Source organism: Hippopotamus amphibius, chromosome 3, assembly GCF_030028045.1.
Source record: "Hippopotamus amphibius kiboko isolate mHipAmp2 chromosome 3, mHipAmp2.hap2, whole genome shotgun sequence".
NCBI lineage: Eukaryota > Metazoa > Chordata > Mammalia > Artiodactyla > Hippopotamidae > Hippopotamus > Hippopotamus amphibius.
In genome coordinates this window covers 173,281,058-173,294,954 of record NC_080188.1, presented here as the reverse complement: position 1 = coordinate 173,294,954, position 13,897 = coordinate 173,281,058, and the positions used below count along the sequence as shown (strand labels likewise).

Here is a 13,897-nt window from a genome sequence, read left to right as displayed (position 1 = left end):
AACTCATGTGAAACACTGGGCTTACTGTGTAACACACAGCTTTTTACTCTCTTTAATAGCTGCGGTAATTGACTCAGCTCACATTCCTGATAACATTGATTTTTGTGTCCCATTTAACGGATGTGTGTTCAGTATTTGTTTTAATTACTCTGAAGCCGATAACGCTTGTTTTGTCTTCATCAGGAGGGACAGTGCCAGCATGACTAAGTGCGGGGGCAGGAATGGGCCCTACACTGAGTGTCATCTATGTGCCAGACATGTGACAGGTACTTTATTTGTGGCCCCTCTTTTACAGATGGGAAAACTGAGGCTCTGAGAAGCCAAGTTACTTATCCAAGGTCATTCTCAATAAATACATCCTTGTCGCCTCTTAGTGATGTTATAATGAGCTGTTCTTGCTTGAACACCTTAAGAAAGAGTGGCACTCTACTTGGATTCTAGCCATTACTATAAATATAAAAGCTACAGAAACAAAATAATTAGGCCACAGGAAATAAAATAAAATCACCTTGCTAAGTTTAGAAAGCCAATTTTAGCTTCGTTTCTCTGCCTGATGTATGCATTACATGTATGTGTGTATATATATGCACATATGCAAATATAATGGCCACATATATGATAAATTTAGATAGTGAGTGTGTGTGTATAAATAATGGCACTAATACATACTTAGTGAATAATCCTGCCATTTTGACCCATGCTTCCTCCAGGCTAAATCAACTAATTTAGTACCTAAACTGGAAGAAGAGTAGGCGGGATTAATTAGCTGCTTGTCAACTCCAATCAAATTAGCTGAGTAATTGCCAAATTTCCATTTCTGTGTGAATCATATGGGAATAATTATTGGTAAGAAAAACAGAAAAAAAGGTCAGGAGAGGTGCTTACTGAATCAATTGCTTCAATTTGATCTCAGGTAATCAGAGATAAGTTACTTAAAACTAAAAGAAGGTTTTCAGCAATTTTCCTTTCAAATGCTCTTCTTTTAGGGCATGAAGCTTTGTGATGGCCATCATACTTCTGCATACTCTGGCTTTCGTCTTTATGTTAATTGTAAAAGCATATAAAGGAAATTCTAGCTTTATAAGTTTAAGACGCCAGTCACATACCTCCGAGGTATGATTCATTAGAGTCATAATATACGTGTTTTGTAAAACTGTTCTATGAAGCATGCATTCTCTAGTGATGTTAGCTCATCAGCTTGCTGTTAGTTCAGAAATTCTATTAATAAAAAGATAGCAAGCCCGATAAAGATTTTTCAGTATATCAGAAAACATTCCATTTAATGGAATTATTTCCTAGAAGGAAAAGAAAGGACAGGAAATCAGGAGGCATGAGTTCTAAGGCACCCGTGCTGCTGAAGGGGGCAGCTTCTGACTGCGTCAGCTGGCCTGAGCTTCCTCTCTGGCTACCTGGCCAGGGGACCTTGCAATTCTCAGTTATTGCATCTGTAAAGTGTGAGGCTTAGCTGAGATGACCCCTTGCTCCCTTTTCAATTCTGTGATTACAACCAGCTATGTGACTTGGGGCTAGGCAACTCATTTCTTTCAGTTTTCCTATCTGAAAAGTAGGGATAATAGTATTCATCCTGCCTACTTTGCAGGTAGGTTGTCAGGGCAAAGTAAAGTTATGGATATAAAAGCACACTGAGAAAAGATAAAACATCACATACATACATGGTTTCCATAATGTCATCACCCACCTCTGCACCTCTCTCACGTCACCCCTAATTGTGTGAACTTGGCATTTGTTAACTGATGTTTTTATTATAAATTCCCAGGCCTTACTTCAGGTCAACAGAGGGAAGGAAAAATAAAAGAAGCATGGATGTTGGGGGTGGGCAGGGATGACAGCATCCCACATTCACCCAGGATCAGCCAAACAACCGAACTCCATGCCTTCACTGCTAAACAACAATTCTACTGCGTGCATTTACGCTACACCATAGTCAGGAAAACAGCTATATAACTGTTCATGCTTGGGAAATGTTCCATGCCCACTTACACATACTATTTCCATTAGTAAAAAAGAAAGGGATATTTTAAAATATATATTTTCTTGCTGAGTCATAGGATTCTTTCTCAGTGTGCCCTTGTAATGGTTCTAGTTTTTTATTTGATTTTATTATTATTTGGGATACATTTGAGAATGACTTTTTTTCAAACAGAATCTATGTGTTCTCAGGAAAGAACATTATTTTTCCCTGCACATGCTTGAAAAAAGAATGACTGAATAGACCTATGTGAAAGAAAGAAAGAAAGAAAGAAAGAAAGAAAGAAAGAAAGAAAGAAAGAAAGAAAGAAAGAAAAAGAAAGGAAGGAAGGAAGGAAGGAAGGAAGGAAGGAATAAAGAAAGAAAGAAAAAGAAAGAAAGAAAGAAAGAAAGAAAGAAAGAAAGAAAGAAAGAAAGAAAGAAAGAAAGAAAGAAAAAGAAAGGAAGGAAGGAAGGAAGGAAGGAAGGAAGGAAGGAAGGAATAAAGAAAGAAAGAAAAAGAAAGAAAAAGAAAGAAAGAAAGAAAGAAAGAAAGAAAGAAAGAAAGAAAGAAAGGAAGAAAGGAAGAAAAAGAAAGAAAGAAAAAGAGAATGAAAGAAAGAAAGTTTTCTCCTGTCATTTTATTGAAATGCCAAGGGGATGTTTAAGAATTCGTGATAATGTCACCCAGTGGGCCCGTGAATGTGGCCAGCAGCCTCCGCTACCTCCTTGGTCTGCCTCTGGACTCTCTTCTTTTTCTCAACTGAGAGACTGAAAATACAAATGGATAATGGCCGGACCACATGTAAAAACAGAACTCTGACCCACAATCTGCAGCAACCAGCCCAGGAAACCACCCTATTATCTACAGCAACCAGCCCAAGAAGCTAGTCTACCATCTCTAAGTCAGACCTATAGGAAGTCACACCACTATCTCTTCTAGTTCAGGAAGCCAAACAATACACCCTGTAACAATCAGGCCAAAATCACCAGGACTTGATTCATAACTGACAGTTCCCCTAATTTTTGTTCTTGCTTCCAAGTTAGGTTCCACCAGAGAAAGTCAAATATGTCTCCTAAACATTTACGTAAGAATACCTCACCCCTGGTTAGCTGGATCACGTGCCAACAGCCTACATGCCAATCAGGGCATATCTGAAGCCCTCCCTTTTTTCCACTCTAAAGCTTTCCTGCTTCTCTGCCTGCCTCTCAGTCTCTGCCAAAATGCAAGTCGTGGTGGCCGACTTTCTTGCTCTGTGTCAATAGCCTTTGCCTGTTTTCACTTTGTTGGTCTTCATTTATTTCCACACAACTTATGGCACCAAAAAGGCTGGTAAAGCTTAGAGTTCTTAACTGTTTTGATAAGGAGGGAGGCAATCAGAAAGATAAAACACATACAGCAGTAATTTTCCAGCCAATAATTCTGAAAGATGGACATAACTGTTATGTATAAAAGGATTCTCTAGTGAAATAGATTTGGGAATTGCTGGGCTAAGTAAAGTAAAAGGTATTTCTCTAGTGCAGGACGTCTTGGAATCTCTTCCATGTTCAAGTGTTGCAAATTGCTGAGAGGTGGATGCTACGGTCTTTCCAAATGTATTTGAAGACAGAACCTATTTATGAGTGGAACACTGGTCTTTCACAAAAAAAACATGCTTGAAAATGCTGATATAGAAGAATCTGAAGATCACTCTTGCTCTAAAAATCTTTTAAGCTTGTAGGTTTGTGAGGACTGTGACCTATAATAGCACATAGGGTGGCATATGACATTCTTTGTATGACTCTCAGGAAAGATATAATTAAAATATTACCAGAACTAGAAAATAAATGTGGAAGAAATGTGATCAACCATCTCTTTGATTCTTCTAGCTATTCTGGGCTTTGAAAAAACAAGATGGATTCCTTCTTACATCAAAGGAAATATCTGCTCTTGGACTACTTGGTATCACTTCTTAATCAAAATAGGTTAAAAAGAAAGGCTGGGTAGAAAAGTAGCAGGTCAAGAAAAGTCCTCTCTATACTTTTAGGAATGTCACTGTCTCAAGACCACGAAAAAGGAAGGGTCCCACCAGGACATCCTTCTATTCCTTTTGCCTCTTATATGCCAGATCAGGAGAGGTCCAAGGGCACAGGGAAGAAAGAAGTTTCTCTTGTGGATGAGAACCAAGTTTGGATTTTTTCTTATTTCCAAAGATGGAGATTCAGACACATGTTTTTCTGATGTTTCTCAGATCTATCCACTTACTCCTCCCCCAAAAGCTCAGGTAGCATCCAGGACTACTCTGTGTCCTCCTAGCCTGGCAACTGCAGTGCAGCTCCTCACCTCTAAGTAAGATCTAATATGTGAGAGAGTTGTCCCAGTGACTCTTTAAACAGAAGCCAGGAGGTTCATTAGTGGTGTGAGCCTGCCCTACTTCTGTGCGCCATCTCACACCTCCTTTACAAGGCATTTTACACATGCTCGGGAAGTATTTCTCAGCAAATGACATGGAAACGAAAAAACTAGATTGCCAAACACTAGAGATGTAGGCTTTAGGGACACGCCCAGAGGTGCACTTTAATTTTTTCAGTGTGTGTGTGATCTTTTAGATGGCAGTTTATTTCGATTAGATTTATTTCTGGTTGAGAATATATCTAATTATTTTCTCTCTTGCTCCTTTCCTTCTTCTATAAGGAAAACACAATTTGGTAGCTTTGAATGTTCATATTTTCTTTCTTCCTTGGTATACTTATTTATTTCATAAGCGTACATCTCGCTATGTATCAGGGACTGTTCTAAAAACTTTATGAATATTTATTCCTCATACTAATCCTATAAGAAAGATAATAATATCCATTTTTTACAGGTAAAAAACAGAGGCATGGAGAAGGTAAGTAACTTGTCCAAGATCACACAGCCAGTGACGAGTTGACCCCAGCCGTCAGGCTCCAGAACCTAAGCTAGGAATCACTGTGCTACACTACCTCAGACAGACCTACCTCTAACCCCGTTCCGGTCTAAACGAAAGTTTCAGGCATAACTTGATATCTGAAAAAGGCTTACACTCAGTTCAAGCCATTCTTCAGAAAAGGGGATAATAAAGGGGAGAAAGGTCTAGAATAAAGAAGACACAGAATAAGGAGGGGAGAGGAGTAATGGAGAAATGAACAAAGCCGACAGGGAAGAGCTCAGGTCCAGACTTCTAGTAAGTGATGTTGAGTTCCTGGTGGGCGGCCCCTTATGGGTCCCTGGAACCCTTTGAAGTGTCTTCTCTGATCCAGGAGGTGCTAACTGGGGGTCTTCAGTGGCAGAGGAAGGAGAAGTATCCCCTGGTGTTCCTGCCTCTCCCAATCAGCCTGTACCTTTGTCCCATAAGGAGCCCAGGAAAAGAATGTCATTGAGCTCAAAACAACATTGAGGAACAGGTGCTATGATCCCTGTCTTCTGACAGGGGCCATGAGATCCCAAGAGACTGTACTGTCTAATGTCACACAGCTAGAAAATAGCAGAGCCAGGAGTCAAACCCAGGGTCGTTCGACAACAAAGCTCTATCATTTTCTATTCCCTCACACTGCTCTGCAAGCACTTGCCAGGAAACCCAGCCATCCAAATGACTGATACTTAGGTGCTAAGCAATCCACCTTCTTTCTACCTCTACTATGACCTACTCACTTCCTTTAATCCACTGAGAACTCTAAACTCTTACATACCTATTATCTCATTTGTTTTCAAAGCATCCCAATAAGATGAGCAGGGAAAGGTATTATTAAGGCCATTTTGCAGATAATTATGTAATAATACTGGCTGTTTTACTGACAAATAATCCTACCAGTGTTCAGTTTTAGGACTGAGCTTTTATCGTGTATCAAGGAAATCACTGGCTTTGAAACCAAAATAAGCGAGGTCAAGAGTCTTCAGCTTCTAAAATCACAGGGAGCTGCTTGTTTTTGCCAGTTAAGTAAGGTGTACCGCACACTCACCAGTCAAGAAGTCGGGGTCCGGGGTGGGCTCTGAGATTTCCTCCAGGCACTGATTCTCCAGGGGGACAGTGGCTACCACAAGACCATCTGGCAGTTGCTGGTCTAAACCTCGAGCAAAATTGTTTTGCCTGGAAACAGAGGCAGACTTTCATCTCTGAGTGTTCAGGTGAACCCCACTCCTTGGTGAGCAATCTATATCTCAGCCCACAATGGACCAAAAACGTCCCCTCACCTGAACCCCACTCCATGTACATGTCTGGAGCAGGACACGAGCGTGAGAAGTAGGGTAAGATGAGAGATAAGAGCTGAGAAATAAGCCAGCTGCAAAGGTCTACTTACAAGATAGAGAATGTTCTTCCCTCCCTCCTGCCCCAGTCCCTACTCCCTGATCCTCTCTTCACAAGATCTGAGCAAATGCAGTCACCACAATATTCGTTACGACACCTCACGGCTTGCCATTGGCAAGCAAGGTCCCAGGCTAAAAGGGGAAATTTTAGTAAAGTCTACTGTCTGTAACAGAAAACACAACGGACTCCAAGAACTAGCTTGAAAGTGTACTATCAGCTTCTCTTAAGAGTCCAGACCCAGCTTGCTATCAACTGCTGGTCCATATTATGACACTTTCATCCCTAACATCACCACCATCATCACCACCATCTCCTGAAACGCATGGGTCCTGAGGAAGATGTATTCAAATAACCCAAGATAGATTAGGCACAGGGGTCAAATGGAGAATTTCCTAGAAATATACTAAGTCAGTGGTTTGAAACATTTTGTTCTCAAGACCCCTTTATACACTTAAAAATAATTGAAGGCCTCGAATAACTTTTGTTTATGTAGATTAAATTTATCAGCATTTACCATATTAGAAATTGAAAGCAAATTTTAAAAAGTATTCATTGATCTATTTTAGATGACAATAATAAATCCATTAAATATTAACGTCTTGAAAACTGATGAGACGAGTGGCATTACTTTACATTTTTTGCAAGTTTTTTTAAGTGTCTGACTTTATAGAAGACAGCTGAATTCTCACCTCTGCATTCAGCGTATTGCAATATATTGTTTGGGTTGAAGTATATGAAGGAAACCTATCCTCTCTGTAGTTGGAAAAGGCAGGATTTTGAATATCCCCTGAGAGGATCTCAGGGACCGTCAGGGATTCTTGGACCATATTGAGGGCCTATTCTGGATTGACTCATACGCCAAGACTCAGAGGGATGACAGAACCTGAGCATTTTATGGTGGCATCCATGGAAAATCTTGCAGTCCCTGCCTGGGCAAGGTAAAAATTTATTTAACACTCTACTGTTCATGGTTCTTGGGTTCTGGAACGGAGAGCGTAAAGCTAGTAAAGTCCAGGGGAGAGAAAATAACATATCCCTTTAGGGTCACATTACCAGGGTCCAAGATACAAGACTTCATGCTGACTTTAGGACCCATCAGGGGAGAAATCCACCAACAGCCCTGAATAACCAGTTCTATGGATGTGGGGTTCACCTGAATGTTCCTTTCAGCACCTGTCCAGCAGCCACTTCCTTGGAATGGTTGTTGTAACCAAAGAACATCTCCCCAAAGAGGGTCTGGTTCATGGGAAGCTCTCTGCTTTCCCCACAGTCACCTCCCTCTGGGCAGGTCTCTGCGATGAGTTGGCAAGAGCGTCCATCCACACCAAGCTTGTAATCCTCGATGCACCTAGCATGGTGGGGAAAGCTCAAGATAAGAAGTTATTCCATCAACAAGCCATGCAGCCAACGCAACCCAGTAGATTGGAAAAAATGTCTTTGGGAGAGTGTTGGATAGCCAAAGGTTATGAGCATCTCGATTTGATTTTGTCCCCTTTGTAACTCAATTTCTTAGGTCTATGAGCCGAGTCTTCTTGTGTTATGTGATCACACAGAATCTCTCACCTTTCCTTCGCAGGTAAGTGCTTCCAGGGCTTTGCAGTTCTTTCTCCTCTAATGAGTGTAGGATTTCCCAGATAGGTCTGAGTAAGAATCACTGAAAATAAGCTTATAAATGAGGTAACACATTTAAATCCAAAATATTCTAGAGTCTTTCTCGAGAACAATCTATGTGGCCAGACCGTGCATTTGTTTGGAGGGTAATTAGGCAGCAAAAAGAATGACACTGTGCTTAAGAAATTAATAACCTTCTAATTTGGTCCTGTGACAAGTCAACTAAGAAATTAAGAAGATTGATCATCTTGCAGCTGTGTTCCGTTTGAATGTATCCAAACACAAGATCAACCCATATTAACTCCCCCTTCATTCAGAGTAGCCTTCCTGAACTAAATAGATGCTAGGGCATGCTGTGTGGACACCTCCTTGGTATCCTCCCCATTAAGCATGTGCAGTTACTCTAATGGAAGAGCAATACTGATGTTGGTAAATATGGGTCAATGACCTATAAGTCATTAATTGGACTTTATTTGTAGTTATAGTGAGAAGAACATAATTTGTTTGTTCAAGTAAGAACTACTTTGGTAAAGCTGTCACTTTAAAAGCAGATTGATTTCATTTGGGTCTCTGCTTAGAAAACATACCAAATTTAGAATTTATAGATGTTCACGACATTAAACATATCACTTATTGCTATGTACAGTAATTGCTGCAATGAGATAAAGACCTCTGTTCTATACAGAGGAACAAATAATCATAGTTTTAAGTGGTGAGAAGCAATATTATCATGGCAATAACGCTGGCCTTCACTGGATGACCTTGAACCAGTTGACTGAACTCTCTGAGCTTCAGTTTCCATATCTGTAAAAGTGGGAAAAACAGTCGCTGCTTTGTTGGGTTACTGAGAAGATTAAGGGAGATACTGAATTTAAAGAACTTACGCTGTGCCTAACCTATATTAGGTGCTCATTAAATGTTGCTATCATCATTAGCAGAGGTACAAATGAAGCCTATGTTAATGCAACTTTGTTTTCCTGGTTTACCATTTACATATCATGTGAACAGGTGTGAGCAGAGCTCTTTAATTATAGGTGCATGTGATTTGGTCTTTCTAAAGAACCTCAAATCAAGGACTTCTTTTGGCAGGCTATATATAGTGGCTTGGAGAGTGCTAAATATACACGGGTACCAAATTCTGATGAAACAGGAAAGAAAAGTCCAGTCAGGGACCTACTGTATTGGCCCATGCAACAGACCTGATTTGAGACCCACAAAGGACCCTGTGGCACCAGCCTAGGTCTGGGACAAGATAAAGTGGCTCCTTCGTTGAGACATTACACAGTGTTTCTGGAAAGAATTTTAAAGCTGGCTGGTCCCCTCTCACTCCACCCTGAGCAGCTTGACAACTTGCCCCTTCACGCTGCCCTATCTCCCCCATTCTCCTTTGTGCTTATGGCTGTGTGTCCGTCCCACTGTAAACTCCTTTGCGAGAGAAGAGACCAGATCTCACATCCTGCTGTGTCCCCTATAGCCGACACCTAACTAGCTTGTCTGCACAAAGTGGGTGTTCAAACATATGTTTATTAAATACATAAATCTGATGCAACTTTGGCTGAATTTACCTCATTAATTGAAGTGGGTCAACCATAATGATAACATTACAGAGACATTAAAGTGGAGATCAAGCTTCCATTTATGGAATGGGATTTTACAAGAAACTAAACAGGAAAATTGCTCAATTGCAAAGAAATAAAATAAAGTGAAATACAATAAAATAACATTACTAGTCCAGTGAATAATCTTCTCATAATTATTTGGCAGGCCCTGGCTTTTAGCGACCATCTAGCATAGCTTTATTACTATAAACACTGACTTTCATTGCAAACCTATCAGATGGTGAGATCCTTCAAGGCAAGAACTACATGTCATTCATCTTTGCAGTGGCCAGCATGGTATGTGGCGTAAAGTCAGTGCCCTCCCTGGCAGGCAGGAGAGGAGAGAGAGGGAAGAGGAGATGGGGGGAGAGGGAGGGGAGAGAGAGGGAGATGGGGAGGAAGGACAGACAGGCAAACCATGGGTGTAGAAGAATGCGCCAAATCTTTACTTACTTTATAAATATACCATGAAAATATTTTTAAATATAATTCTAGTCAGTGCTGTAAATTTAAATTTTGAGGGAACTGCAGAATTTTTAAAAAACCAGGAGGCGCCTGAATTCTAGTGCTAATCTTCCCACTAAGCAACTCCCTAGTCTTGAGGGAATCGAGCTCACTGTGCATTAGTTCTGGCATCTGTAAAAAGGCATGGCACTGCCTGCCCTCACGGAGAACAAATGAAATGAAAAAGCTGGTCCACGGTAAAGGGCGTGGTCACACTGAAGAATGACTGCGTCTGAGGGAGGGGGCCTGCGGGGCGAAATGCTGGGAGTGTAGGGGCAGCATTTAATAATGCTTCTGCTCTCCCAAAGAGTCCCCTCTTTCCTTCTGTGAACATTGGCTAGTTTCACACAATCTTTCCCAAGCTTTTGGACCATGGAATCCTTTGGTTGCAAAACAATGAACATAGCACCACCAAATAGTTTGGAAATTCTGATAAAGGGGGCGATGATTTAGGTAAACCCCTAGGTCAGTCTCCTCATTTTCAGTGCTGAGACTAGACGTCCCCTAAGGGTCTTCCCAACTCTGACTTTTAAAATGTTCCTCTTTCAGTCCCGAAGGCTCTTTCCTCAGAGCCTAAGGGCTGGCCTAGGGCGATCAGTTCACTTGGATTTACTTTCCTGAAAGTCCCACATTCTGGTGAAAGGGTTGGCCTCACGGGCAGCTCCACTCACCCACAGAACATGAGGATGTTGTACACGGCAGGGTCGTCGGGGAAGGGCGCCATCTGCTGCAGACACAGCTGCTCACAGCCACCATTGAAGCCATCCGAGCAGTCCACCCCGATGTGGCGGTCATAGCAGCCAGAGCTGTCCTTCATGGGGCTGAGTCCGGGTGGACACTGGCACAATCAGAGAGCATCCACACAGGTGGGTGAACCAGGGGCCTGGGTTCTCTGGGAACCAGAGTGTAACCACAGATGCCTATTTTTAGCCCTCAGCCTTGAAACCATCAACCCTGGTAAGTAATACACGAGTTTCCCACTATGTGGGACTCCCTATAAAAGCAAGGGACCTTTTTTGACATCTTGCTTCTTCTCTCTGGGCACAGATCACACACATTTGCATTAAAGCTGATTCCTCCAAGCAGGTTGGAAGGGAGCGTTGCAGCAAGACAGAGTGAGGTGTGCTGGCCTCCCAGCTGGGCCTCAGGCGGGCAGGAGAGAGGAAGTGATGGGCCAGAATTAAAATGCATTAGCAGACATTCCGTTGCATTAGGGGAAGGGAGTGCTGCTGTTTGGACTTCAGATTAATAGGACTTTATTTTTTATGTCCAAAGCACTTTGGTACCAGACAGCAGTGTTGGAGAAAGCGGACTGAGCCAGGGCTGCCGGCCAGAAGCAGGAAGTGGACTTTCTCTGTGACCTTGAAGGGAGCCACTCTCACTGTACTCATGGCCTTCCCACCTCAAGGATGCCCTGAGGAAGATGCACAGACAAGGGCACCTGCTACAAGAGCAACCACAGGTGCTACACTTGGGGGTGGGCTTTGTCCCAGTTCCCGGACACTCAGTGTAAAACATTTAGCTTTTCCAAACTACCACGTCCTCAAAAAACTACCCAAGAATGACAGCAAAGAAGATAACACAGGAAGAGATCATCAGTCAGGTCCCGGAGAAGACGGAGGGGCTTGGTGAGCAGTAGGAACGCTCACAAGTCATCCACCGTGAGCCAGGCAGGGTCTAACGTTCCTGCATCTGACTCACGCAACCCTCACGTATCCCGTAAGGTACACAGGCTGATCATCCTCATTTAACACGTGAGGAAACTGGGGCACAGAGGGTTTAACCTTGCTAATGTCACATGGCTGATCACGGTAGGACCACACCTGAAACCCTGGTCGGCCGCCTACGGAGTCTGTGCCTTGGCTGCACCATCACAAGCTCACAGCACAATCAGGCTCTCACACAACAGTCACTGTTGACTGAAGGCTGACTAGGAGCAGGGCGCTATGCTGTGTGCTGTAGGTATTTCATCTCGTGGCGCCCTATATTATCCTCATTTAATAGACCTGGAAACTATTAACGTCGCCAGTTAGTGCATCAACTTCTCATTGCACTGGACTCCACCTAAAAGCCAATGAATATCTTTTGCCACCCTGCTTCTTCTGTCTATGCAACAGATCCTGTACGTTTGCTTTACAGCTGGTTCTTTCCAACAGGCTGGAAGGGGACAGATAACTTGCCCAGGGTCCAGCAGCTTACATGGGGCAGAGCTGGGGGTCTGTCTAGAGGTGATCTGCTTTTAGTGACTGCTATACACCTACTGTCAGCTAGCTAACGCATCCCTCCAAAACTAAAACCAAACCCCCCAAAAAGCCTTTTAAAACTCAGGGGAACTGTGTTAGACACTTCCCCAACTGCCCTGCTGCCTGGCTGGCTCTTGCTCCTGGTTGCCAAGCACCTTGGCCTAGTAGCCTGGAGCTGTCACAGGTGTACTTCTGAAAACCCACCTCCTCTCCCTCCATGCTTCCCAATTGAAGATCACAGCAGGATGAGCACTGTTTGCTGACACTAATTCTGCAGTTTCCCAAACAAATGGCACCCCCATGGGCTTGCCGGGCTCCCAGCCTGGTCCATCCCCTTTCTCCCCATGAAGCCAGCTGGAGTGCTGGAAGGTGACAGCATTTAAAGACGTTTCCAAGGGCTGCCTCATGCTGTGCAAACCCAGATGTTTCAGATGATGGTAAACAAGCAAATGAGGCAGCTGAGGACTGCACCCCACATTTTGTTAGCCCCCCCCACCCATCCACTTCCTTGGCCACCCAGCTGTTAGGCCAGATGTGCCACCAGAAGGGAGCTGGCTTCACCACTGTGAGGTTGCCCAGGCATGGATGTGGGTATTGAAACACAGAAGTTTGATTGGAATTAAATGGGCTGCACTGGTTGCCATGAGTTCTTTTTTCCTTCTATAAAGCTTGAGGAAAGCCATCACGGTAGAGACAAAGCCGGTGCTCCTGTTATTCCCACCTCATGTGGTTTCAACCCGGGTACCAGCTATTGATCTCAGTCACCAGCCAGGACTCCCCATCTTCTCAAGCACCTGTTTTTTTAACAGAATGCCCCATCAAACATGATGTTTGACAAACACATCACCAAATGAAACCCAAGCAGACTCTGTTCCAGAATCCCCAAACCTGGCACATCCACATCTTGCCTGGCCCCTGTGGCTAGATAACCATCACTGTGCCAGATTGCACCACCTGATATTTACACTTTCTTAGGAGATTTGGAAAGAAGACAGTTAGCTGCCTCGTCCAAGCTGGATTTTTTTTTCTCGTAAGTAAAGCTAAAAATAATAATAACAGCTATTGGGAATTGAGCAATTCTATGTGTAGGGCAATCTACATAAATTATCTTCAATCCCACAATTAGACTTTTTTCCCCTTATTTTATAAATGAACACACTTAGACTCAGAAAGATTAAGTGGTAACTTGTTTAAGGTCACAGAGGTGGAAAACAGCAGAATCAGAATTTGGACCTAGTTCTACCTGACCCCAAAGTTCATTTGTGTCCCTTCCACTCTGCTATGCTGCTTCTCAAGTGTGAGAAAAGATGGATCTTTGGAATTGCTAAAAAATAAAGTTGATGTGTCAACAAAACAAAGCAATCCTGTAGATTTCTTGTTTGTTTGTTCAATTGTCTTAAGCAACTCCTGGATTACATTCTGGAATCGATTATGGATTTGTAGATTCAGCCTAATACTCTCTCTCTCCCCTTCTCTTCACACACACACACACACACACACACACACACGTGTATTATGGGCGCATATATTTATAGGACAAAACTGCAAACCATCCAGAGCAATGACCTTGAAGCAAGACAAGATCCTCAATCACTAAAAAAGATGCAATTATCTTTGCTGCACTGTAACTTACTTGGGCTGCAGTTCAGAGTAAAACATTTTTGAA

General features: G+C 42.7%; 1 protein-coding gene across 2 annotated transcripts in view; it reads right to left on the bottom strand.

The window, feature by feature from the left end:
- ASTN1 (astrotactin 1) overlaps positions 1 to 13,897 on the bottom strand; it is a 299,335-nt gene that overhangs the window by 73,830 nt on the left and 211,608 nt on the right. For both annotated transcript variants that reach the window (XM_057727657.1, XM_057727658.1), the window contains exons 12-14: positions 10,660 to 10,826; positions 7,429 to 7,623; positions 5,929 to 6,056 (exon numbers count right to left, since the gene is read on the bottom strand). In XM_057727657.1, coding sequence (XP_057583640.1) covers positions 5,929 to 6,056; positions 7,429 to 7,623; positions 10,660 to 10,826 — 490 coding nt within the window. The remainder of the gene's footprint in view (positions 1 to 5,928; positions 6,057 to 7,428; positions 7,624 to 10,659; positions 10,827 to 13,897) is intronic.